General features: G+C 38.1%; 3 protein-coding genes across 3 annotated transcripts in view; 2 read left to right on the top strand and 1 right to left on the bottom strand.

The window, feature by feature from the left end:
- Positions 1-7856, bottom strand: part of apoltp (apolipoprotein lipid transfer particle homolog) — a 38242-nt gene extending 30386 nt beyond the window's left edge. The window contains exons 1-17 of the mRNA XM_087811366.1: positions 7690-7856; positions 7555-7625; positions 6704-6869; positions 5443-5580; positions 5181-5355; positions 4981-5111; positions 4430-4533; positions 3423-3588; positions 3182-3364; positions 2955-3107; positions 2690-2834; positions 1577-1735; positions 1367-1485; positions 1102-1299; positions 852-1010; positions 611-795; positions 365-547 (exon numbers count right to left, since the gene is read on the bottom strand). Coding sequence (XP_087667492.1) covers positions 365-547; positions 611-795; positions 852-1010; positions 1102-1299; positions 1367-1485; positions 1577-1735; positions 2690-2834; positions 2955-3107; positions 3182-3364; positions 3423-3588; positions 4430-4533; positions 4981-5111; positions 5181-5355; positions 5443-5580; positions 6704-6869; positions 7555-7625; positions 7690-7821 — 2567 coding nt within the window. The 5' untranslated portion in view covers positions 7822-7856. The remainder of the gene's footprint in view (positions 1-364; positions 548-610; positions 796-851; positions 1011-1101; positions 1300-1366; positions 1486-1576; positions 1736-2689; positions 2835-2954; positions 3108-3181; positions 3365-3422; positions 3589-4429; positions 4534-4980; positions 5112-5180; positions 5356-5442; positions 5581-6703; positions 6870-7554; positions 7626-7689) is intronic.
- Positions 7857-10198: 2342 nt separating this feature from the next.
- Positions 10199-18151, top strand: LOC148063486 (Krueppel-like factor 9). Its single transcript, XM_087811148.1, has 2 exons — positions 10199-11137; positions 15317-18151. Exons 1-2 carry the CDS (start codon positions 10663-10665, stop codon positions 15559-15561), a joined length of 720 nt encoding a protein of 239 aa, XP_087667274.1. The 5' UTR covers positions 10199-10662; the 3' UTR covers positions 15562-18151.
- Positions 18152-20394: 2243 nt separating this feature from the next.
- On the top strand, positions 20395-21323 carry tsen15 (TSEN15 tRNA splicing endonuclease subunit). Its single transcript, XM_087811149.1, has 4 exons — positions 20395-20538; positions 20598-20679; positions 20804-20939; positions 20999-21323. Exons 1-4 carry the CDS (start codon positions 20470-20472, stop codon positions 21168-21170), a joined length of 459 nt encoding a protein of 152 aa, XP_087667275.1. The 5' UTR covers positions 20395-20469; the 3' UTR covers positions 21171-21323.
- Positions 21324-21848: the final 525 nt, after the last annotated feature.

Raw genomic sequence — 21848 nt, forward strand, 5'->3', positions numbered from 1 at the left:
TTAAATGTGTGTCTCATGCTTTCACTCAGAGTTATGATGTTCTAAATCTCTATTACTATATCTTTTATAAGAATTTAGTATTTATGAATGTACTTCCAGGCCATATCTGTAAACCAGAGTGTGAAGCACACTTTTCTTATCTTGTAAAGTAGAATAATCTTAATAGATTGACAGTAATTATACTAATGTTTCGACTTCCTGCTAGATTTTTGTGGTTCTTTTATTTCATTGTTTTTATTTATTATGAGTAGGTAATTGTGAATAACAAATAATAAGAAAACTGGGGCAGAAGGGAGGAATGTTGATAAGAACATGATCCGTGATTAGGGATCAAACTAGCCACAAAAAAAGTCGAACAACCTACTTGAAAGCGATAATATCCATGACATCCTCAGGCGTGTTCAGTGTGACTCGCACGTCCTGACCCTCCTGCAGCTCCACACTTCCATCCAAACTTGTGGAGCTTTTCAGATCAGACATCCACTCGACAGCAGAGCGACCCAGAGCGCCGTCGACTCCCATCCTGGCCGACAGGCCCGCATGCACACTATCGATAAAAAACAACAACACATCAGCTGCTGATAAAAGCTTGATTTATAAAAATGAGGACCTGGGTTTGACGTAGCCCATCACTGAGAAATGTGACGTGTCTCTGTAGTTGGCGTTCCCCTTCAAATGCAGGGAGAGCAGCGACGTCATGTTGATGCTCAGCTTGACGGGCAAGCCAGACAGAGACGGCAGAACCAGCTGGTCTGTCATCAGCACGGCCCTGTGGTTTAACTGAATCTCCTGACCCTGCAGTTTAAACAGGAAGTGAAACACCAATGGATCCAGAAACAGAGGAAGCTCACCTTCAGTAGTTTGACAGCGAGTCCTGCTGTGCTGAGCGACAGCTGGTTCATTTGCTTGTAGATGTCTTCACAGGTGAGAACACTGATCTCATTCCCAAAGACTCTAACAGCAATGGAACACCTCAATCCATTGTCTTTCAGTTGATCTCGACCTGAGAGCTGCAGGAGACAAAATAAAAACCTCTCTTCTGCCTCATCGTCATTGATTTATGTCTCGCTTTAACCTCAAATCCATCATGCTAGTTCTCACCATGGCTCTGGCCTGGTTCAGATAACTGCTGCTGCTTGACAAACACGCATTCTTATCTTCCCCGTTCCCTTCGGTCTTTACAGTTCTCACTGCTCTGGAAGGCTCTCGTTTTTTATCTTGAGAGGTCTCTCCATCCTGACCGTTGTGTCCAAATAGGCTCTTCAGGAGAGGTTCTGCATTCTCGACTCGAACTTCCACCTGTTCGTTTGAGAAGATTTACAGGCAGTGCTTCATTTACTCACGAAGTAAAAGAAAACTAACTTACTTCTAAAAGGTTGCTGGCTCGACCGTTGAAAAACACAGTGAGGTTGGCAGTCGCAGAGCGTGGAATGAATGATTTCGGGGAGAATATGAGCGATGATTCGATATTTGCCATGCCAGAACCTGGAATTTAAAAAAGAAAAATACAACATGAATAATACATTTTGAAGCCCACAGGATTTTGGTGATCTGAACTTTATATACAAAACTAAACCTGAAAGGAAAGTGTGGTCTGAATAGGACGAGTATTTGAGAAATTCAGATTCAAAATCTTTGCTGATGATGTCATCAGGCAGGGACTCTATTAAGGCCTTCTTCATGGGGTCTTCGCTCCTCAAGATGTTCGTCAGGTGACTCCACACAAATGATCCGACTGGTAAAGCAAAAAAAACAAAAACGTCAAGACAAATAGTCAATATAAAACAAAATTGAATCTTGATAGAGGCTGTGAACCTGATTCTGGAAACTTAAACTAAATGTGTCCCCTTCTTACACACACTTTTGTTTTAATTAAAATAAATTAATTAAAGGACAACTAATGTATAAACACAACTCTCTTGACTCACTGACGTGTTTCAAATATTAGTCTTTCTCTCCAAGATGCAGTAAGTTCCTCATCATGACCATGTTTTGAAATGATTACTTTATAAAGTTCTCCACTGTCTGAAATCTCGGCAAACGAGTGGTTACAAGAGTGGAGTCCATAAGGACGTAATAATGGCTTCACTCCTCCTCCAGTCAACTGTAATCACGCCCCGCTTTGTTTATACAATGATTCCCTTGAAGGTGAAGACTTCAGGGATTGATGACGCGCGGTGACAAACCCAAATGCTTAAACAAATGTTCTAATGTTAATATATGAATTAAAGAGAGTTTACACAATCAGACACATAGTGAATACAATTTAAGAGACAATCAAATCAACACTTCAGTTGCATTTTAATTCCACTTCTGTTGAGGTCTTGTTTTAAATCATAATTAATTAAAATAAAAAATAATAAATGAATAATATTAGAAATAAAGATTTTCTAAATAAAATCCCATATTTATAACCCATAAAGTGTTTTTTTTATTAAATTGAAGGTGCCTGATTTTGTTATTTCCATTTATATGAAATGCAAATTGGAAAATGTTTATTAATATTGTCTCGGATTTAAATAATGCATTTGTTTTGTCCTATTAAATTTAAAAAACGTATATATTAGGAAGGCAATAAAGTCATTTAGCCCATTTAACATTGAAAAAAATAACATTTTAATCAGCTTTAAGATTTAAAAATAGAGGCAGCAGGGAAGTTAAAAGACTAAACTCGCTTCTAAAACTGAACCTTGGCTCGACGTCTCTTCTCTCAGCGTGGTCTTGACCACTTTGTACACGTGCAGACTCGGGCAGCGCATGAGCTGCTGGTATGCAGCGATTCTGACCTCCGGATCCTCCCGGGAGGAACCATACAGCTGCAACAGCACAGACCTCTGGAATAAAAAGAGAAGCTGTCAGACTCCTGCTAGCCTCCTCACTCTCACGTTCGGTCATCATGCAATGATTAACGTTTCTCTGTCAGCTTTTGAAGTCCAAATGTAATCCTGACTTACATCGCTCGTGCAGCTGAAGCGTCTGAAGGCTTTGAGACCAGCGAGTCTAATCTCCGTCGGTGCAAAGGTGTCCAGCACACAGTGGTTTAGAAGCGGTATCAAGGGTTCAGCAGGTACACCAATGTTGCCCACTGATTTCAAAGCATATAAAAGCTGTAAAAAAAAAGTAAGTATTTTGATTTGTATTTTAAAATGTAAACAAATCTAATATTTTCATCACATTTTACCTCTTTGAGTCGTTGTTGTCGTCCGCCGTAGCTGTTCTTTAGGACGTCTTGTATGGTTTTGACAAGGGTTTGGACTTGAGGGAGGTCAATGCAGGGGGTTGTGGACTCCTTGCAGAGTTGATGGACCAGAGAAGACCCGGTCAAGAGTGCCTTGAGGAAGAACTCGGGGACGGCTACCAGAGACTGACGAAAACATCAGAGATTAACAAGAAAATACACAAGAATTAATAAACAAACCTACATTGATGAGGTGTATAATCTTGGCTGAAGGATGAGGAATAAGTGATATGGAATCCAGCAAACTGCTCGCCTCACTTTCATCTACTTCCTTTTTTTTCAGGAGCTCCATCAGTAAGACGACGCAGTTTTCAGATCCACATGCAGGGAGAGCCTCCAACAATGGCTGCCTGTGTAGCATTTAGCACTTCTGTTAGCCTTAAGGCTATCAAAGTCTGTTACATTCAAGCATGACAAGTCTTGAGCGTTTAACAAGTACACAAATAACAGTACATTCATTTAAAATTGTGGTGAGAGAAAAAAGAAAACAAATCTAACATGTAATAATGTACTAAAGCTAGCCAGATAGCTAGCTAAAGTAGCCAAGCTAGCAATAAGCTAAAGCTAACATGCAAACGGCAATATGGGTAAAGGACAAAATTATTTATTTAAAAAAGATCACATCAACTAAGGTTATATCAGGTTTGAAATATTTTATTATACACATTTTTTTATATACATTTTCTCATACAGTTTTTGTCATATGAATTGTTATTTTCTTTTTTAAATTATTATCAGTCTTATAGTGACAATATTGTTTGATTATTTTTTTGATTAATAATATGTATTTAAACCAAAAATATTGAGATACATTTATTAATCTGATTTCAAGAAATCAAGCAAAATAAATTGCCTGTATCATATAATTTCATTTTTATTTTTTGTAAATAAACATAGAAAATATATACAAGAAACAATAATACTGTTGTGCGTGTTAATTATAATAATAGTACGTACATACATACAATAATAGTCTTGTTTATTAGGGAGACAAATATTGGATCTAATCCTTTTTTTTGAGGAAGTTAAATATAAAAAAATGTAAAAAATATTTTAAGTGATTCTACAAATTCAAACAGGTGATAAATATTTGATGTTATGCCAAATAAATATATTTGCAAGACTGGCAATATATATAATCCTGCATGTGTGTGTTAAATATAGCTCACGAACTCCAGACCAAACACTTACCAGTCACTGCGGCACTTAAAAGCGGCTTCTTGCCACAGTAGCCTGAGCTGTGGGAGCGTCAAGTCTCGGAGCTGGAAGACCAACTGAAGGAACTGTTGAGACACCTAGTAGGGGACATAACCCAGACCACCAGTCAACTCAGGAAAAGCAATGAATAAACTTTCTCTTCTCATATATTTTCTAATCCACACACTCAAGTAATCAAATCAGAGAAAGCGTCTACGTTCGCTCCCATGTCAACATATTTTGACGGCGGCTGCCAGGTGAGTTTAAGACTAAGTTCTTTGTCGGCGGGTCTTTTAAACCGTTGGCTCGTGTACACTCGAGCCTCAGGAGTAGTCAAGCTATTACTTATAAATGCAAACACCTCAACAGTGGTTTGGCAGCAGGCGACCTACTTAAAAGTGCGGGGGATTCCACTCGCAGTTAAATACAGGTAAGCTGCACATATGAGCTGTCATTAGAGATGATTGTTTTGGGGGTTAAAGAAAATGGCTGCCAAATTAAACTCCAGTTAAAATCACAAAATGGTGTTGACTGGTGAGAAATACCTGCTGTTGTTCTGCTCCAGCCACGCACAACACGCGGGCGGTTTCACTAGCGTGTCGATGCGTGATCTGTTTCCTCTGAGCGGCTTCGTTCTCGAACTGGAGGTCACTTGACACGACGAAACCGCCGAGCTCTGCGAGATCCAGAGCGATGGTTAACAAACTTTTCATAATATAGATGCATTTATTTCATCTTTTGAAACCTGCTGTCGACGGCGAGCCGGGTTGGACTCTTAGCAACTTGACGGTTGACACGGTTTGGGTCTTGACTAGTCCACTCCTGGACCATATCACCAAGGAGACGGATTCGGTACAGTTGACCTCCTCCACTGCTGTCGAACCAACCTTCTGGCTGCAGTGTAACTCTGACTGCACAGACTGATGCTGAAAGCACACACTTACAAATTTAATTTCCTTTTTTTTTTCTTTCAAGAGTGAAAAAAAAAAGAAAAAAGATGAGCTCACTGTGTCGTCGGTAAAAGCGACTGAATGTGGCCAGAAGTGTTCCAGTCTGGACTGTTGACATTGTTTTATATCCCTGGTTTTCAACAGTAGAGTTCCTCGCCTCTCGTACCTGCTGGCACATGTCCCATAGACATCTGTCTGAGGAAGAGGAATTAAGCAAAAGTCAGATAATTACTCAGTGAAAACGCTACATGACCGATCAAGCTTTTTGGCTGTTTTTTTTGTCAGGCTGCAACTTAGAAAACACTTCCCTACTGATCAAAAATTTACCTTTTTTATTACTTCATCCTTACCTTATTATAATTTTATTTTACATTATTGTATTTCTTTGCTATTTATTTCTACTCTTATATTAAAGTACTCAGAGTTTAACACATAAAACAACTTCTCTTTTTTAGCAAACATATTGTTTAACTGTATTTTTTTTAGTTGTGATTCACAAGTTGATGTCTATTTTCCCTCATTTTATCATCTATTAATAAAAATATAATCTGTTTTTCTTTTTAATCTTTGACTTTTCCCTCAATACGAAAAAAAAATTAATATCAAGAAAAAAATATTCATTATGATATCATATCATTATAAATATTATATTAATAGAATAGGGAAATAATTTCAAGTATAAATATATATTATATTATAATACAGTATTTTGTCAATAGAGAATTTACAGAAAAAACATTATGACCATATGTTTTTTTTTATATCGAGGATAAGCTAAAAGATCCAAAGAAAATATGGAAAACACATTTTTAATTTTCAATCACAATAATTATTTATTGTTTTCTATCTGCATTACAAAATAATTCATATTAAAGCAAAGCAAACTTCATTTTATGTGGCCCTCCGGATTGAAGGCTCTAAATTTACGTGGATCGATGTTTATGTTCATATGGTGACTTATTATTTATTCCAGTGTTTAAGATAAGATGAGGAACAAAGATTATGGACGTGAACAATATGATAAAAAGTGGAATTTGTTTGGTAAAGGACAATAAATAATAAGATATTTAATATAAATAGAGCCTCAAATAATGAAAAGAATTTTTAAAAAAATCATATTAGTAAGCCCTGTTGTGTAAATATAAATATAGTTTGGCTAAAAGATTTTTTTTAATTAATTTTGACACCCCTGTGTTAAAGTATTACTTTTTAAGGTTCTTTGGTTGCTCATTTATCAAAGTTTTTACCTAGAAACGTCAACAAAAGAACTTAAACAAGTGACATCAGTGATGACAACTCAAAAGATGAACCATCTCACCTCCTGCTCAGCTTCTTGCTTGGAGCTGGTACGGGAGGTCTGCAGCATGCTCAGAAAGGCCCTTTTAATGTTGAGGGTCCACACCTGCTCCCCCTCTTGAAGACAGAGGGCTGTGACCTTCCCCCCCTGGAGGGAGAATTTGAGGCGCGTTTTCTCCAGCGACTCTCTGTGAAACAAAAACATCAGATGAACCCCCTGCCGTCTGAAAACACAGGCGACCCCAGCATCTGAATAAAGTATCATGTTCATAAGATTAAATTGTCGCTGTGTTTCACAAATGTGTAAAAATTATAAAATAATCGTATTTTTAATGGTATGTTATGTTGATTGTTTATGTCATATATTTTTTTATTTCTTTGTGCTAAATAACTAAAAATATTTACCCTTAAAATGCAACAGTTGGATTTGTTAAACAGAATATATTATTTGAAACAATAAATGAAAAATAGATATAGAGATAACATTAAATAAAAAAATTAATGTGTGTCATTAATAATAATTATAGAGACAGATTTTTTTAAATTATATTATTGGGGAATTTAATTTGTATCTAAATAAAACTTTTGAAAGAATTAAATTGCAATATTAAAATAATTTACAAAATATCATGGGGAATTTATTAAAGAGATAATACATATTTAATACAAATATATACCTAATAAATATATAATTTCTTATCAAATATGTAATATTTGTAAAAGATTCAAACATTATGACTTAAAAGTAAAGATTGATAGATATAGTAAGTAAAGTTCAATCAAGTCCATGTATGTTTTTAAAAGTTTAAAAGTACAAATGTATAATATTTTTCTTAAATTAAATGAATAGTATACAAAAAAACAGTTCCCCACCTTAATTTTTTCAAGTGTTGCACGGAATGTTCCTTCTGTGGGGAGAGACGCTTAATCTGTGGATTCCTTATCTATTAGAAAGATGGTTAATGGTAAGAATACATTATTATTTTCCGAAGATGTAATTGCTTTGACCTGCATGACGAGATGACACTTGGAAACCACGATGATATCAACCACACAGTCCAGAGCCAGTCCAGCTCTGCCCGCATTAGAGCCCTGCAGGGTTGTGGTGATCGTTGTGCTGAACCTGTAAGTAAACTTCATCCCTCTTTGAGACGACAAGTCCGATGCAGGGATGTCTATAGGAGGTAAATATAAAGAAATGTTTTTCATGACCAGTTTCATTATATTAGGAGTAGAAAGTCTTACCAACACAACTTGAATCACAGTCAGACTTTAGGGAATGTCCGCCTGCAGAGCCAAAAATACTTTTTAATACAAACACAAAAACTCCTTATTAAATCATTAAAGAAAACAGCTTACAAAAATATCAACTCACCCATCAGTAGACAAACCATCACCAAAAGTAGACAGTAAATCGAGGACATATTAACCCCGATATCGGCCCGTCTGAGCCTCCACATGCACACAGTATGAAAACCAACCTCTGTTCACGGTCGCTGAATGACCGCACTTGTATGTGGCTTCCACAGCGACACACTCTGCTCCCGCTGACCAATCAGGAAATACCTTCCAGGCTGGAGCTACAAACATTACTTGAGCCAATCGCATCGCTCAAAAAAAGTTTGGGGCCCCCAGCAAAATATCAAGCATTCAGGAACCCCCCACTAGCTCTCAAAGATGGTTGTTTATTTTTTTTGTTTTATTAATTGGAACAGCTTGTTGCATTCGTCTATTTTCGTCCACTTAATCCCTCCATTGGGTTGCGGGGTTGCTTGTCCCAACAACAAGCTTAAAAACCCCTCAAGAGAAATTGATTAAAATCGAATTGGTTTAACCCACAAAAATAAAAGTGGAAATTAGCTTTACTTTAGCTTATCTTGACAATAACAGAGGGGGATTGTGAAAAAAAAAACATCTCGCAAAATGACGTTTTGCACTTTATTAAGACTGTGGATATGGACACTTGTCTTGGTCTTCACTGTGTTGTAACATATTTTGTAATAGGTGTCAAATTCAAGACCATTGGGGCAAAACTTGTCCCTGCCAAATGTTTGTATGTGAGTAGTATCGGTTTGAGTACCATTTTAAGCACTCAAAAGATCACCACAAATGCATCACACAGTGTATATATAACCTTTCCTGATTATTTCTTATTACACAATTTATCTTTTAAGAAAATAACTTAAGTCATCGAGTGAGGATTTAATGAAAGACTATAGTTTTGCTTGAGTTATGAGGTAAAGTTGACGGTAATATGGGTGAATATATATATATATATATTTTTTAATAACCACTGAATAATACGTTAAAATGTGTTTTTAATAAATAACATACTGTGTTCTCGATCTTTTTGTATGTTTTTTTTCATTTGGACAGTTTTCTAATCTATCCTCCCTTGTATGATTTTGCACTATTATCATTATATTACATTATGTAATTAGAATGTTGAAATGCAAGGGGCCAAATTCTTAAACTCAGTCCTAGTCTTGGGGCCCAACTATGTTTCCATTTGTTAAAGAGTCAATCGCTTACCGACCATTTAAAGGAAATGAGCCTAAAACAGAGTGTGGGAGTGTAAAAATGTGGTTAGTGTGAAAACACTTCTACAGCACACTTCATAAAAGAAAATCAGATTCAATCGTTTATGATCTCACTTTGATAGAAAACCAACATAAAAGCCCTTTGCAGGCCACATACATTGACTTGGTATTAAGCCTTACATTTTTGATTATAGTTTTTAACACGTTTGTGCTGCCAGGTCAAGTTTTTAAAAGTTGAAGCAGACTTTCTGCCTATTATTGTTTATTATATTATTTGGACATTATGTAATTCTTAGAATTAGATACTTCTGACTTTGAAGTGATAGAGTTTATTTTAAAGTGTGAATTCTGAGACTTGTTTTTACCAAATTTACTAAATTATCTTCTGAAAGATTCAACTCATTTATAGTTTCGTTTTGTATCTTTCTTTCTAAATACAACTCTGTGAAGGATAATGATTTATAAAGCCATGATCAGCTCGTTGAGTCATATGTATGAGGCGTTATAGTGTTAAGACTCTTTAAAAAAAAAAAAAAAGAAGAAAAAACTCAACATCCGCCATGTTGTCCTCTCAACAAGGCAAAGACTTTATTATCCAACACGCCTTTCATTCGCATCTCCTTCCTTCCCCCATCATTACTGCCACCTACTCACCACGATGCATCCACTGCCACGGTCCACGCCCGCCTCCGACGTCAGCCTTTACTCCGTTGCTGCTCGTTGGTGGTGCGTTCAAGCTTTCACCAAAGGGTCGTATTTATTAAAGTCGCAGGGTAAAAAATGTGGTTTATATATTAAAACCAGAATTGTTTAATGAAAAAATACCGCTTCGCACACTATGTTAAGAAACTAATAAGTAGATAGCGATGGAATTGTATTTATTATCACTAATCTACATTTAACTATACAATTAAGTAGGAAGTGAAGTGGATTTCTCGTCGAATACGTTTTTATTTATTTTAGTAAATTCATCTAGATGTTGGTTTTTACGTAATTATTATTATATAATCCAAAACATTCGCTATAGTTTTTCTGCGATTGTGAAGTTCAACAGCGAACTTTTTTTTTTTTTTCCTGACAGCCCTTGAACGCAGCAGCAGTCCGGACCAGGGGGCGTAGGTTTGACCGGCTTCTGTGCGCCTCAGACACAATGAACCGTCAGACTGAAGGGGACCCACACATGTCGGGGACAGAGGTACCGGTACCATTTTAAGCACATCCTTTTTTCACTCCCCCCCCCCGTCAAAGTCACTCCTTTTTTTTTAAAGACTCTTTATTCTCGAGACTTAACGTTGTATGGCGGTTCAACGACTCGCTTGGGATCCTTTGCGTCGTCGAGTTCCATGAAAACGAGGTCAGGACCAGAGCCGAGATAACACCCCCTCCTCCCTCCCTTCCTTTTTTTGTTGTGTTTTTTTGTGTTTTTTATATTTTTTTAAACATGTCACTGACGGCTCCCTCCGACTATTTCGCCGCCGAGTGTCTGGTGTCGATCTCCAGCGGTCCCGTGCTGCACAGACCCACCCCGCTCGCCCCGGCGGCCCCGGGCCTGCTGCTCCCCGGGGAGCCCGCCGACGGGGGGTCGCGGGAGGACCGCGAGGTGCGCGAGACCCTGCGGCTGGAGGGGGCCAACATGATGACGGTGGCCGGGATCCTCACCGACCTCCACGGCAAGTTCCGACCCATGTCGGCCTACTCGGAGAGCAGCAACTCCTCGTGCGGGGGGGAGAGCGGCTACACCACGTTGTCGGACCCGACCACCCCGACCATGACCCCCTCCGCCACCCCGGTCCCCGGTCAGCAGCTCCGGGGGGCCCCCCGGTCCCCGGTGAAGCGACACCAGTGCACTTTTGACGGATGCGACAGAGTTTACGGGAAGTCGTCGCACCTGAAAGCACACATCCGGACACACACAGGTATGGTTTTTTTATTTCACTTTTCTAACCACCATGTTGTCCCATCAAATGGCGGATCTCGTTTGTACTTATTATTAACCACTAGTTAGTAACGTGGTGCTAGTCGCCCCCCCCCCACCCCACACCCACCACCACTAACTAGCTACAATAGCTATGGCCGCACAAAAGACAACAAGTCCCGTGTAAAAAAGGGTCTGACAAAGAAGTAAAAGTAACAAAAGAAACTGGGCTGGACGTTGGAAAAGCGGTGACGAAGGTCTTCCTCTCGCCGCGCACGCATTTGCATGTGAAACGATCGTAAGACGAGCCTCGACAGAGGAGGTTCACTTCAGCTGCAGCACTTTGATGTTACTCTGGTGGTTTCTCTCTATATATTGAGGAAGTCCTCGTGAGACCCATCATTTGAAAGTTATTCAACTTTTGCACAATCTACTGGATTTCCTAAGCGAACAAGAACATGTAACAGTGCTATTAAAAAGCAGAAGTTCTACCATCTTCAGCTACTTTTTAATTTTAATTTACTTGTACTTAAGTGTACACACTTAAGTATCAAAGGGCTAACAAAGACTTAAGAAAGTTCTCCACCGTCGGGATTCTGGGCGAACGAGGGGTTCCGAGAGCGGGAGTCCATTGTGACGTAATAAAGGTGTAATCATGCCACGCTTTGTTTATACAAAAAGTTACTTCCTGGGTCGATGACATGTTGATTTTCTGGAACTCCTGTTGTGTTCTCAGTTTTATCTTGACCTTTCAAGTATATACTTTATTGAATATTGTTTTGATTGTTTAAGCGCTTTGTTACCCTGGTCTGGAAAAGCGCTATATAAATAAAAATTACTTGCTTACATGTAAGAGTGCTATTAAAGCAGAAGTACTTGAGCCTCTTCAGCTACTTTTATTTACTATTACAGCTATTGTCTACTCTTAAGTATCAAAGGGCAACAAAGACTTTATAAAGTTCTCCACCGTCGGGTTTCTGGGCGAACGAGGGGTTACGAGAGCGGAGTCCATTGTGACGTGATAAAGGTGTAATCATGCCACGCTTTGTTTATACAAAAAGTTCCTTTTGGAGGCGGATACTTCCTGGGTCGATGACATGTGGTGACAAACCTCTATGATTGACCTATCACAGCAGAGTGGGTGGGGTTATAGTTAGATTCCTGTCCAGAAAAAAACTGAGTCGTTTTAAGTGGGTGGGGCTTAAGTACATTTTCTAATGTAAATATTTCCGTTAAAAGAGAGTTTTGTACAAACAGATACATAATGATGAGTACAATAGAGAAGATATATTTAAGACACACTTAAATCAAATCCATTTTTTTTTTAAATAAAATTTGCTTAACCTGACGCTTATTTTACTTTTCGGTCCTCTGGGTCACCCTGACCCAGAGACAACACAGGGGATACCACAAACACATTTGTTTTCGGGCCGACACATGGGGTTAAATTAACACATTAAATGCCCTTCAAGGGTCCATAGCTTTAAAGGTTTCCGAGCTAGAGGCCCCAAAACTATAATCTCAACCAGACGTGTCCAACTCACTTTACGTCAGGAGCCACATGGCGAACATGCCTCGCTTCAACGTTGTACTGTATATATATCACTGTACTTTTTCCTCAAGTACCCATCGCAGGACACAACTTACCTAGTCAAGAAGCGGTGCAATACGTTTTAAAATAAGTTGGCATCCAATTATTTGAGATAAATTGACTTTGATATTAAAGTTTAGCAAATATAGACGTATCAATCTTTCTTTTTTCGCATTCATTATCTTGAGAGAATACCTGGTTGAACGTAATCTTGGCTAATGTTCAATGTCTTTCTTCCTCTGCACTTTGATTAAATAAGTGAACCTCAACATTTGGAGTCCTTACACTCTTGGAGGTTCTGCAGCTTCACACTAGAAGGTCAAAGGTTCAAATCCAGCTTGGGGCATCCCAGGGCGAGTCCTTTCTGCTCGAGTGGGTATACTTCCCCCAGTCCTCCAGAATACAGAAGTTGATTGTTAATTATCAATTGTCTGCTGATGTGTGTGTGTACTGAAGTGTTTTTTTTTTTAATGTGGGTCGTCGTGTCCTTATCATCTGCCCTGTGTAGCTGGGATTGCGTAACAATGACAGACAAGTCCTCTTGGCTAAACAGCATGTATTTCTCAGATGGTTAAATATAATTCTTAAATAACATTTGTGTGGATGGTTTTATTTGATGAATTATTTTGTTTTTACTAAACCAAGTTCTTGTACTATTCCACGTTTTATCTGTTGTGTCGTAAATAACGTCTAATTGACCGAAACGGTGTTAAAAGTGCAGGCGAGTTCTCTGTCAAAACAAAGGGGAGTGGTGCGTTCAGGGTCGCTGAGCAGGCGCAGAAGGATTAAGGACAGGAAGCAGCACAAAGATGTGGTGTGTGTGTGTGTGTGTGTGCGTAGAGTTCCCGCGACAACGACGTGGCTGGACTGTGTGATCTTGAAGAACGTCTCTGAGCATCCTCTTCTGTCAACCCCTCTTCTGTCAACCCCGGTGCGAATGCAGGGTCGTGGCAGATTAAGGCTAGTGGTAGCTTAGCCGCGCTAATCTCATGTCTCTGGAGCCTGGATGTTTGGTCATCTCTCATTTATGTACGATACACTCTGGAGCTCAGAGGGTTCAGCTACGACACTGGGATTGTTGTGAAGACGCCAGGAAGGATCTTGGGTGGACTTGTCTTTGTTTGAGCAGAAATTGGGTGATTCCTTCCTGAAAAGTCTGTTTTCTTTGGCTTCGCAGTGGATTGATATTGACAGTTGGATCCTTCCCTTGTTTTGCTGTTTGAAGACTTTCTGGTTTTTTTTTTTGTGTAACGATGACACACATGTTGTGTATGTAGATCATGAACTGAAGAGTTTATCCACATGGTTATCATTGAAGGCTTGTTAATAAGCAGAAGTAAACACAGCGCATCATATAAAGGAACCCTCGAGTCCAGAGGGCCAAAAAAAATGGCCCACCAAGTGATTTTCTATGCAGTCCTAAAATGGAATACGAGGTATATTCATGTTGACGCGTGACTTTTAAAGATAAAGTAGGTGAAGAAGGTGATATTAAAACCATCCAGTTGGTAGTAAACTCTTTATTTGGCCCAAAACTGCAAAAAGATTTTCGTCCTCCTGTGGGATTTTGACACTCCTACGTTATGCAATATTAAAATAAAAAACATGTCACTTGACTTTAAGGTTTAAATTTTAAAGGTACGAGCACAAAGAGAATCTGTGGGAGTATATGCCATAAAGTAGAAAATACTTTGAACTTTGATATGCATCAGTCTCTGACAATAAGGTTAGGTAAGGTAGAACTTTATTGATCCTTTAGAAATAGTTTTGTGTATTGGCAAGAATCTGGCGTTACGATACTTGTCCCGATACATGCAGCGATCAGATATATTACAATACTGTAGTAACAAGGATATATTTGTAGTATTGTCGAGTACTTGATTTTGGTGTTGCAAAATATGTCCAAACATCAGCTTTAAAAGCTGCTGGAGTCAACTGTATCCTCTCATTCTCAGTCATCGCCAGGGTTTCAATCTAGTGTCTAAGTTTAATTGCAGCTGAAAACTCGCTGGATATTTGCATGTTAACTTTAAACTAATAAATTCAAATTAATATATTTCATACAAAATTTTAAAAATAGGTTAGGTTAGGTTGAACTTTATCGATCCTCAGGAGGTCTCCATCGGGAAATTGTTTTTCCAATTAGACACAGCAATACAGACTATTATTCACAAAAATAAGAACAAGAACAAAGTTTCTATAAAAAGAAAGAACAAGATGACACAATCTTAGTCTAAAGATAAAGAAAATGGCTCAAAGACAAAGGATAGAAAGATTAACATAGAATAGAATGTCAAGATACTTTCGCTCACTCCTGCCCCCAAACTCAGAATTGTACAATCTAATAGCCCGAGGAATGAAAAGAATTGATAAAAAAAAAAAGTATTATATGGAAGCCAATGTTTCTTTCATTTTCAAGTGCGGTTGAATGTCGATAATGTATCATGAAGAGAAAAAAAATGCGATATTTAAGTGTATCAATTTTCTTCCTACAAGCCTTGGTCACATGCAAGTAAGGGTGTTATTCATTAACTATTGGTCGTCGTTTTATTGAATCTTCTACTCAACTGTGGACCTACTTTTTTGCAGGCGAGCGTCCGTTCCCGTGCACCTGGCCCAACTGCGAGAAGAAGTTCGCCCGCTCGGACGAGCTGGCCCGCCACACCCGCACCCACACCGGCGAGAAACGCTTCCAGTGTCCGCTGTGCGACAAGCGCTTCATGCGCAGCGACCACCTGATCAAGCACGCCCGGCGCCACCGCGACTTCCACCCCTCCATGCTGGGCCGCGGCAAGGGCTCGTCTCCCTTCCCCGGCCCGGGCATCCAGCACTAAAGATGGCGAAGGTTCCAACTGGACCAGCTACAATCAGCGTCACCGAGGATAGTTTCGTCTTCACCGTGTTGTTCTCTACACACCCTCACACCCTATCAAGTCCATGAAGTGGAAGTCCTGTGATCTAGTCCGACGAGGGTGAAAAAAATAAATAATTGAAGTGACGCCGTAGAAGAAGTGTCACGATTGTCTGTCATCAGCGGCAGCTTTAAATATTTTCCGTAGTACGATGAACACACACAAAAAAAAAGAAGGTTCACAGAACAGCGACACTGTCTGTCATGAATTATTATTCTTTGATTTAAACATTTCACTCATTTTGTTCTCCGGAGCGATGAATCAATTCATTATCTGTATGTACGACAAACACAAATTGCAGGGATTTTTACACACTTTCTGTAACAATCTGTCATCAGCCAAAACTTGTTTTTTTTTTTCATTTTGAAATACTAGACGATTGTGCTCTTCGGTATCTTTTATTTACAGTATGTAGCACAATATTGTGACGCTAGCTAGCAAGGCAGTGACTAGAAGCTTTTTTTAGCTCAATTTCTTTAGCTTTGCTTGATTCATCAAATGTTTTTTTTTTGTTGTCGTGAGACATTCCCTTTGTACCCGCTCACTGGGTTATTTATCTCATGAATTTAACTATAAATATACATTTTTGCCCGCGAGTGGCTCGCTGTAAAAGAGCCGGGTCTCCATGAGTTAGAATCCCGACACATAATACGCTGTTGTATTATGTCTAATACTGATGCAAATGTACATAAGCTTTAAGCTTTTAATGTAGAAGAGGTCAATTGTAATGCTTCTAGCAGCATAATTAATACATGTGGTGAATTGTAGTCCTTATATTAGGGGTGTTGGTATATGCTTGATAGGTTGGAATTACCTGTGAGTGTTTGTCCTTTTTTTTTTTCTTCTTTCTTTATAGACTCAAGCAAGAAAATATATATACGACACATCTGGATTGAATATAGTCTGATAAAGCAGACCCAACAAGTCGAGTGGCTCTGCCGAGTCACTTTAAAACAATTACTACTGAAAAACAAAGTTATTAAATTTGCTTCTATCCTAACAACGAGTGACACACAAACCTCTCAGTACAAAACAAACAAACAAAAACTAAAGACGCCTCAAGCTCCACCTCACGTTCTTTTTTTCCTCTCAGTGAACAAAACGTATTCAGGAACATTCTGAAAGCCTTAAACTTTTGTCATAACTACTTTGCACCGTGTTTACAGCAGAGTCATTGTACAGGTATATCTGGCCTCACGCGGCCTCATCACAAACTCATTATGCAATACAGCACTTTTTTTTTTTTTTTCCTTCCTCGAGTTTATTCGGCTGAATGGTGTGACGGCTTGCACTGTTATGTTCACGAGCCAGCGCTGCAGAACTTTGCTAATGTGTTAATAATAGCTGTTTGTAAAACTGCCTTTTGTCCAAGTGCTTTAGAAAGCGTGATAAAGGAAGTGGGTAGCTGGGTTTTCTCTTTTTTTTCTCTGTTTGTGATGTTGTGGAATTTGTGGCCATTTAAAAAAAAAAAAATGAAATCACTGCTGTTTCTCAATCTGTCAACTCCTGAACAGGCTGAGATGGATCGTCACCACTGACTCTCATCCATCTGTTCTTTGTCACTGTTCCTTTTTTTTTTTTTTTTTTTTTTCCCGGTCATGAGCGAACGCTCGTGTGCAGGTCCATTTTGCCGATGGTCTCTGGTTACTGCTGGCAGTACCCACAAAACTCGCACAGATAAACCTGTTTTCTACCTTTCTTCAGTACTCTGGGTCTCATCACAATAACAACATACCTCACCGCTCTTCCTTCCGGACTCAACAAAATGTATTTTCCCGACAACCTCAAGATATCTCAAAATGTATCAGCTGTGTGAGTGTGTTTCCTCTTCTTTTTTTTTTCTTCTTTTTTTTATGCAACTTCAAGCTTCCCGTGTCTGATTTCTTCTCTTTGCCTCAACGAGCCGGTTTGAACGGAGCGACCTCGCGCCGTGTCTTCCCGGGATGTTCACGACTTCAAATAAACACACGTTTACGATGTTATTTCACTGCAAGATGTCGCTTGCAACAACAACCACAAAAAAAAAAGCTCAGTCCAAATCTATTTGTTCATATCACTGAATGTGGTCTTAAGTCGCCGCAACAATTCAGATATGCACATTGTACAGAAACGGATGTTTTTAAATTGATGCCTAATTTTTACATTCATTTTTAAGTCTTCATAAAAAAGCTTTAGCTACAAATGAAAGAGGAACTGTGGAACTAATTACTTGCTGCAACAAGCTGTTTTTTGATATTTATATTCTCAGGTGTCTTACATTTTTGAGCATTGGAGTTTCTATTTTTCCTGTGCACCACCGAAGTACAAGCCTGTTTTATTTCTTTTGTTATGCTGATTAATTTATTACCAAAAAACTGCGTATCATTTGTGTGGTTTAATTATTCTTTTCATTACTCATTTTGTGGAATGGAACAGTCTTACAAAAAAGGGCTTCCATTGTTTGCTTGACATGAAAATGCCAGTGCTTTTTTTTTTTTCGTTTTGTTTTTCCAAATAAAATCTGTAAATTTAAGCCTGTGTTTGTTGTTTTCTCTTCATAAGTGTATAAGTGTGTAATGAACCTGCAGCGATGGAAAAGTTATTTAAACTTCGTGACATATTTAGGAAGGATGGATGTGTTTTAGTCAGTCTAAACATGTGGAACTTGACATATAGTCATGAAGTGTGTATTGCTGAGTCCGTGTACTGACAGGTGGTGTGTGTGTGTGTGTGTGTGTGTAAAGCGGGATTACCATCCAGCTGGCCCAGGGCCCCCCAAAGCTTCAGCTTACTATTATTCAGCTGTGTCAATTCATATGATCATTAGTTCACAACTAGTTCACCAATCAAACTGAAGATCTGTGTGTAATCTCTATTAAGTTATAACCTGACAGATCAGTGTGATGTTAAAGTGGCACAATTTAAAAAAAGATTTTAGGTCAAAATATACATTCAATTTTTTTTTAGCTTAACTTGTTGTTTTTCACTTTCTCAAACCTGAGAAACCTGATGTTTTAAATTATATTATCTCTTAAATTCTAACAGTGAATATAATTACATACAATCAGTTGCCGTAATTTCATGTATATCTATTTAACATAAATAGAAAAAGTAAATATGAGGCGCCACTTTAAATTAATAACATTGTTGTTAATTGTAAATCAGGAATAAAATACAAAAATACAGTCCACCAATGGAGCAATGTGCTACTTATTTTTATGTGAATTTAGGTTTAACATTAGCTATTAAAGTTGGATTGACGGATTAATTAATTGTTCCTGTATGTTTTTATCTATTGGTTTTCTGTCATATTTTCATTGTTTTTGTGAACATTTGGGTTTTTTTCTGCCTTTTGGTATTTAAATGTAAGTACATGTTCTGGCTCTCTTGAACATTTAAGTGAGCTAAAATCAGTGTCCATTAGAAACATCAGGGGGGATTACACAAAAATATAATCTGGTGTGACCCCGACAACAACAAAGAGATCTACTCTTAGAAGTATCCTAATGTATCTAAAGTAAAGTATCTAATAAAGCTATTTTCAATACTTACAATGTCATAGTATATTTATACTACTTTTTTGTCTTTTCTCTGGTTTCCCAAACTGAAAGAATGAAACCACTGAAGTTAAAACTTTAGTAAAATGTTGCTTTTTTATTAAAATGGACATTTTCTAGTCTACCTTTCGCCATTGCTTGACTCCATCCAGCAATGAATCTCAATATTTTGAATGGGTTTTTTCTACACATCAGCCTAACTGATAATCTCTGACTCATTTTATAGTTCGTCATTTAGGGATACATTTTGTGATCGTCTCTGACAATGCAACTGTTTTGACAGACTCTGAAGTTATAATCTAGTATCAACTGAAATATCTGCTTTAAATACCTTCCCCAGTACATAGTATAAATGATTCTCACATGAACCTCAAACCTGTTTCCAGATGCTACAGCAGAAAAATTGCCAAAGAATAATGGTCTTTGTCACACTCAACTAAAGAAGGAAACTTTCCACAATGAAAGAAATTCCTTCCATGGAAATTTACGCTTTATTTGTTTAATGAAAAGTCATACATCATCTGCACTCTAATCCTTTCAGAGAATACTTCTTTCGTGTTGCATAAGTGCCCATTTTAAGGTGTTGTAATTGCACAAAAAGACATTTTAATGTCACAAAGTGCCATAAATGTAACAATGTCCTGCTGTACTGTTGTCACCCCCGCCCTCGGATAAGAATAATAATAATAATAATAATAATAATAATCTCTATTTATATAGCGCCTAATGTCCCTTAATTCCTCAAATGTACTATCCAATATTGAATTAAATGTTTATAAAAAACCAACAAACCGTAAATTCTTGATCCTCCTTCATGGAAACACATAGGATGTCCATAAAATATATATACTTTAATACTTTCATGGAGGAAAAATCTTTATTTGTTGCTGCTATTTGTTCATTGATATAACACTTAACAATATTATTTTAAAGCTCCAACAGATATTGTAATTGGTACTTAGGAGTAATGGATGACAGACTATGTATAATGTTAAAATATAAATTAAAAAGATTATCATAAAAAATGTGTTTTTGCTCAGACAACTAATTGGAAACTACATGTTAATTAAAATAGATAATTATAAAAATAAAATCATTATTGTAACCTTTTATTAAAAAACCAAGTAAAGTAAATCTTAAAACGAAGAGTGCTGCAGGAACGCTTAAAATACCTCGTCTGCAATTTCCACCCGGACCCGTTACCGTGTAACACCCAGTCCAAGTTGCCCCTGCATGAGCACATCAGAATGTTTGAAAGTGAAAATAAATGTATTTTGATATTTAAGTTACAAACATGTCGGACGAAAATAAACTGAAGGAGGATGAGAAGCAGCATCCGGTGTGGATCCTCCATCATCCGGTGGTGAGACGTTGAAAAAAAAACGGTTATTTGTTGTGAAGTATCAAGACTTTTTATTTCAGTTCCAGCAGATGAACTCTCTGGACGTGGATGACAGCTCTCAGGTCTACGCTGCTTTTTTAGTTTTCATGGATCTTACAGAAGGTGATACATTTTATTTTGTTGCTCCTCAAACGTGAGGTGATGACGTCACTTACAAGTTCCTACTTTTAGCTCAACAGATGTTGAAAGCTGATCTGTAATCCACTGTGTGTCCTGTTGTTGTCAGTGCGTCACTGGACCCAAGTGTCCTGTGTCAAGAGTGCAGAGCTGCAGCTTGTGTTGCTCCAGGGCCAGGAGAAGGAGGGCTCCAGCATCCAGACGGTTCTGCCATTACCTTCCCACAGAACCTTGAGCCACGAGAGGTGATGGAAGAGTTTTTATGTTCCTTCGTACGTTCCTCAAACTGAACTCTCCTCCGCAGCATCCGACACGTGCTGGACCGAGGTCATCCCATGCTGCTGTGTGCCGTGGCTTCGGACTCCACTCTGGTGTACCAGAGGATGACCGATGGTCTGGTGACCCCCGACCCTCCTGTCGGTCCGTTCCAGGACGCCGAGCGGCGAAGGCTCAGGAAGAGGCGGCAGCAGGTGTGAAGAGAGGACGGTCCAGGAGGACAAAACAACAGACCAAAATCATACTTTTTTTTTTTACCAATCTTTAGGTGTCAACACATTTTTTTTATATAGAAAATGAATGGATTGAGTGACTGATCCACGACTGCATGAATAAATACAACTGAAGCTGCAGGACACACTTGACCTTCTTATTCGGGGTTACAAGGAATTAAGTCTTGAATGTTAAAATGAGGCCTGTTAATGACATTAAAATGTCTTGAAACACATTTTTTAAAGTCTTAAAAATGTAAACACATGATAAATTGGATTATTTTAAGTTTCAAATGTTAAATAACTTATTTTAAAGATAATAGATTGAGACTCTTGGCAACATCGCACAATCATAATGTATTTGGTCTTTAATTTAACCTGAAATTATGTTTGAAAATTATGGAATTTAACTTGATTTAAGCTGTAGGAACCCCGTTATTAAATCGACCCAAAGTTCTTACCACTTTTCAATTTTTCAAAGTGATGTGTGTTGTTCGCTCTTTTTAAGTGACTACACAACAATGATTTTTATTAACTGATCGTTTTCTCTAGGTTTCTATCATAGTAAATATCATGTCTAATTCTAAAAGCAGTAAGATTTTACGTTTCTAGTTGTTTTGCCGTTTTTAAAGCGAGGTGAAACGAATTAAGCAATGTAAAAACTAA

This window comes from Callionymus lyra, chromosome 16 (assembly GCF_982586985.1).
Source record: "Callionymus lyra chromosome 16, fCalLyr1.hap1.1, whole genome shotgun sequence".
Classification (NCBI taxonomy): Eukaryota; Metazoa; Chordata; class Actinopteri; order Syngnathiformes; family Callionymidae; genus Callionymus; species Callionymus lyra.

What these genes read in the sequence shown, in the direction of transcription:
- tsen15 (XM_087811149.1), top strand. Translation starts at nt 20,470, where the DNA reads ATGTCGGACGAAAATAAACTGAAGGAGGATGAGAAGCAGCATCCGGTG. An exon ending in GGATCCTCCATCATCCGGTG is followed by an intron (nt 20,539 to 20,597) that starts GTGAGACGTTGA and finishes TTTTTATTTCAG; the next exon opens with TTCCAGCAGATGAACTCTCT. An exon ending in AGAACCTTGAGCCACGAGAG is followed by an intron (nt 20,940 to 20,998) that starts GTGATGGAAGAG and finishes TCTCCTCCGCAG; the next exon opens with CATCCGACACGTGCTGGACC.
- LOC148063486 (XM_087811148.1), top strand. Translation starts at nt 10,663, where the DNA reads ATGTCACTGACGGCTCCCTCCGACTATTTCGCCGCCGAGTGTCTGGTG. An exon ending in ACACATCCGGACACACACAG is followed by an intron (nt 11,138 to 15,316) that starts GTATGGTTTTTT and finishes ACTTTTTTGCAG; the next exon opens with GCGAGCGTCCGTTCCCGTGC.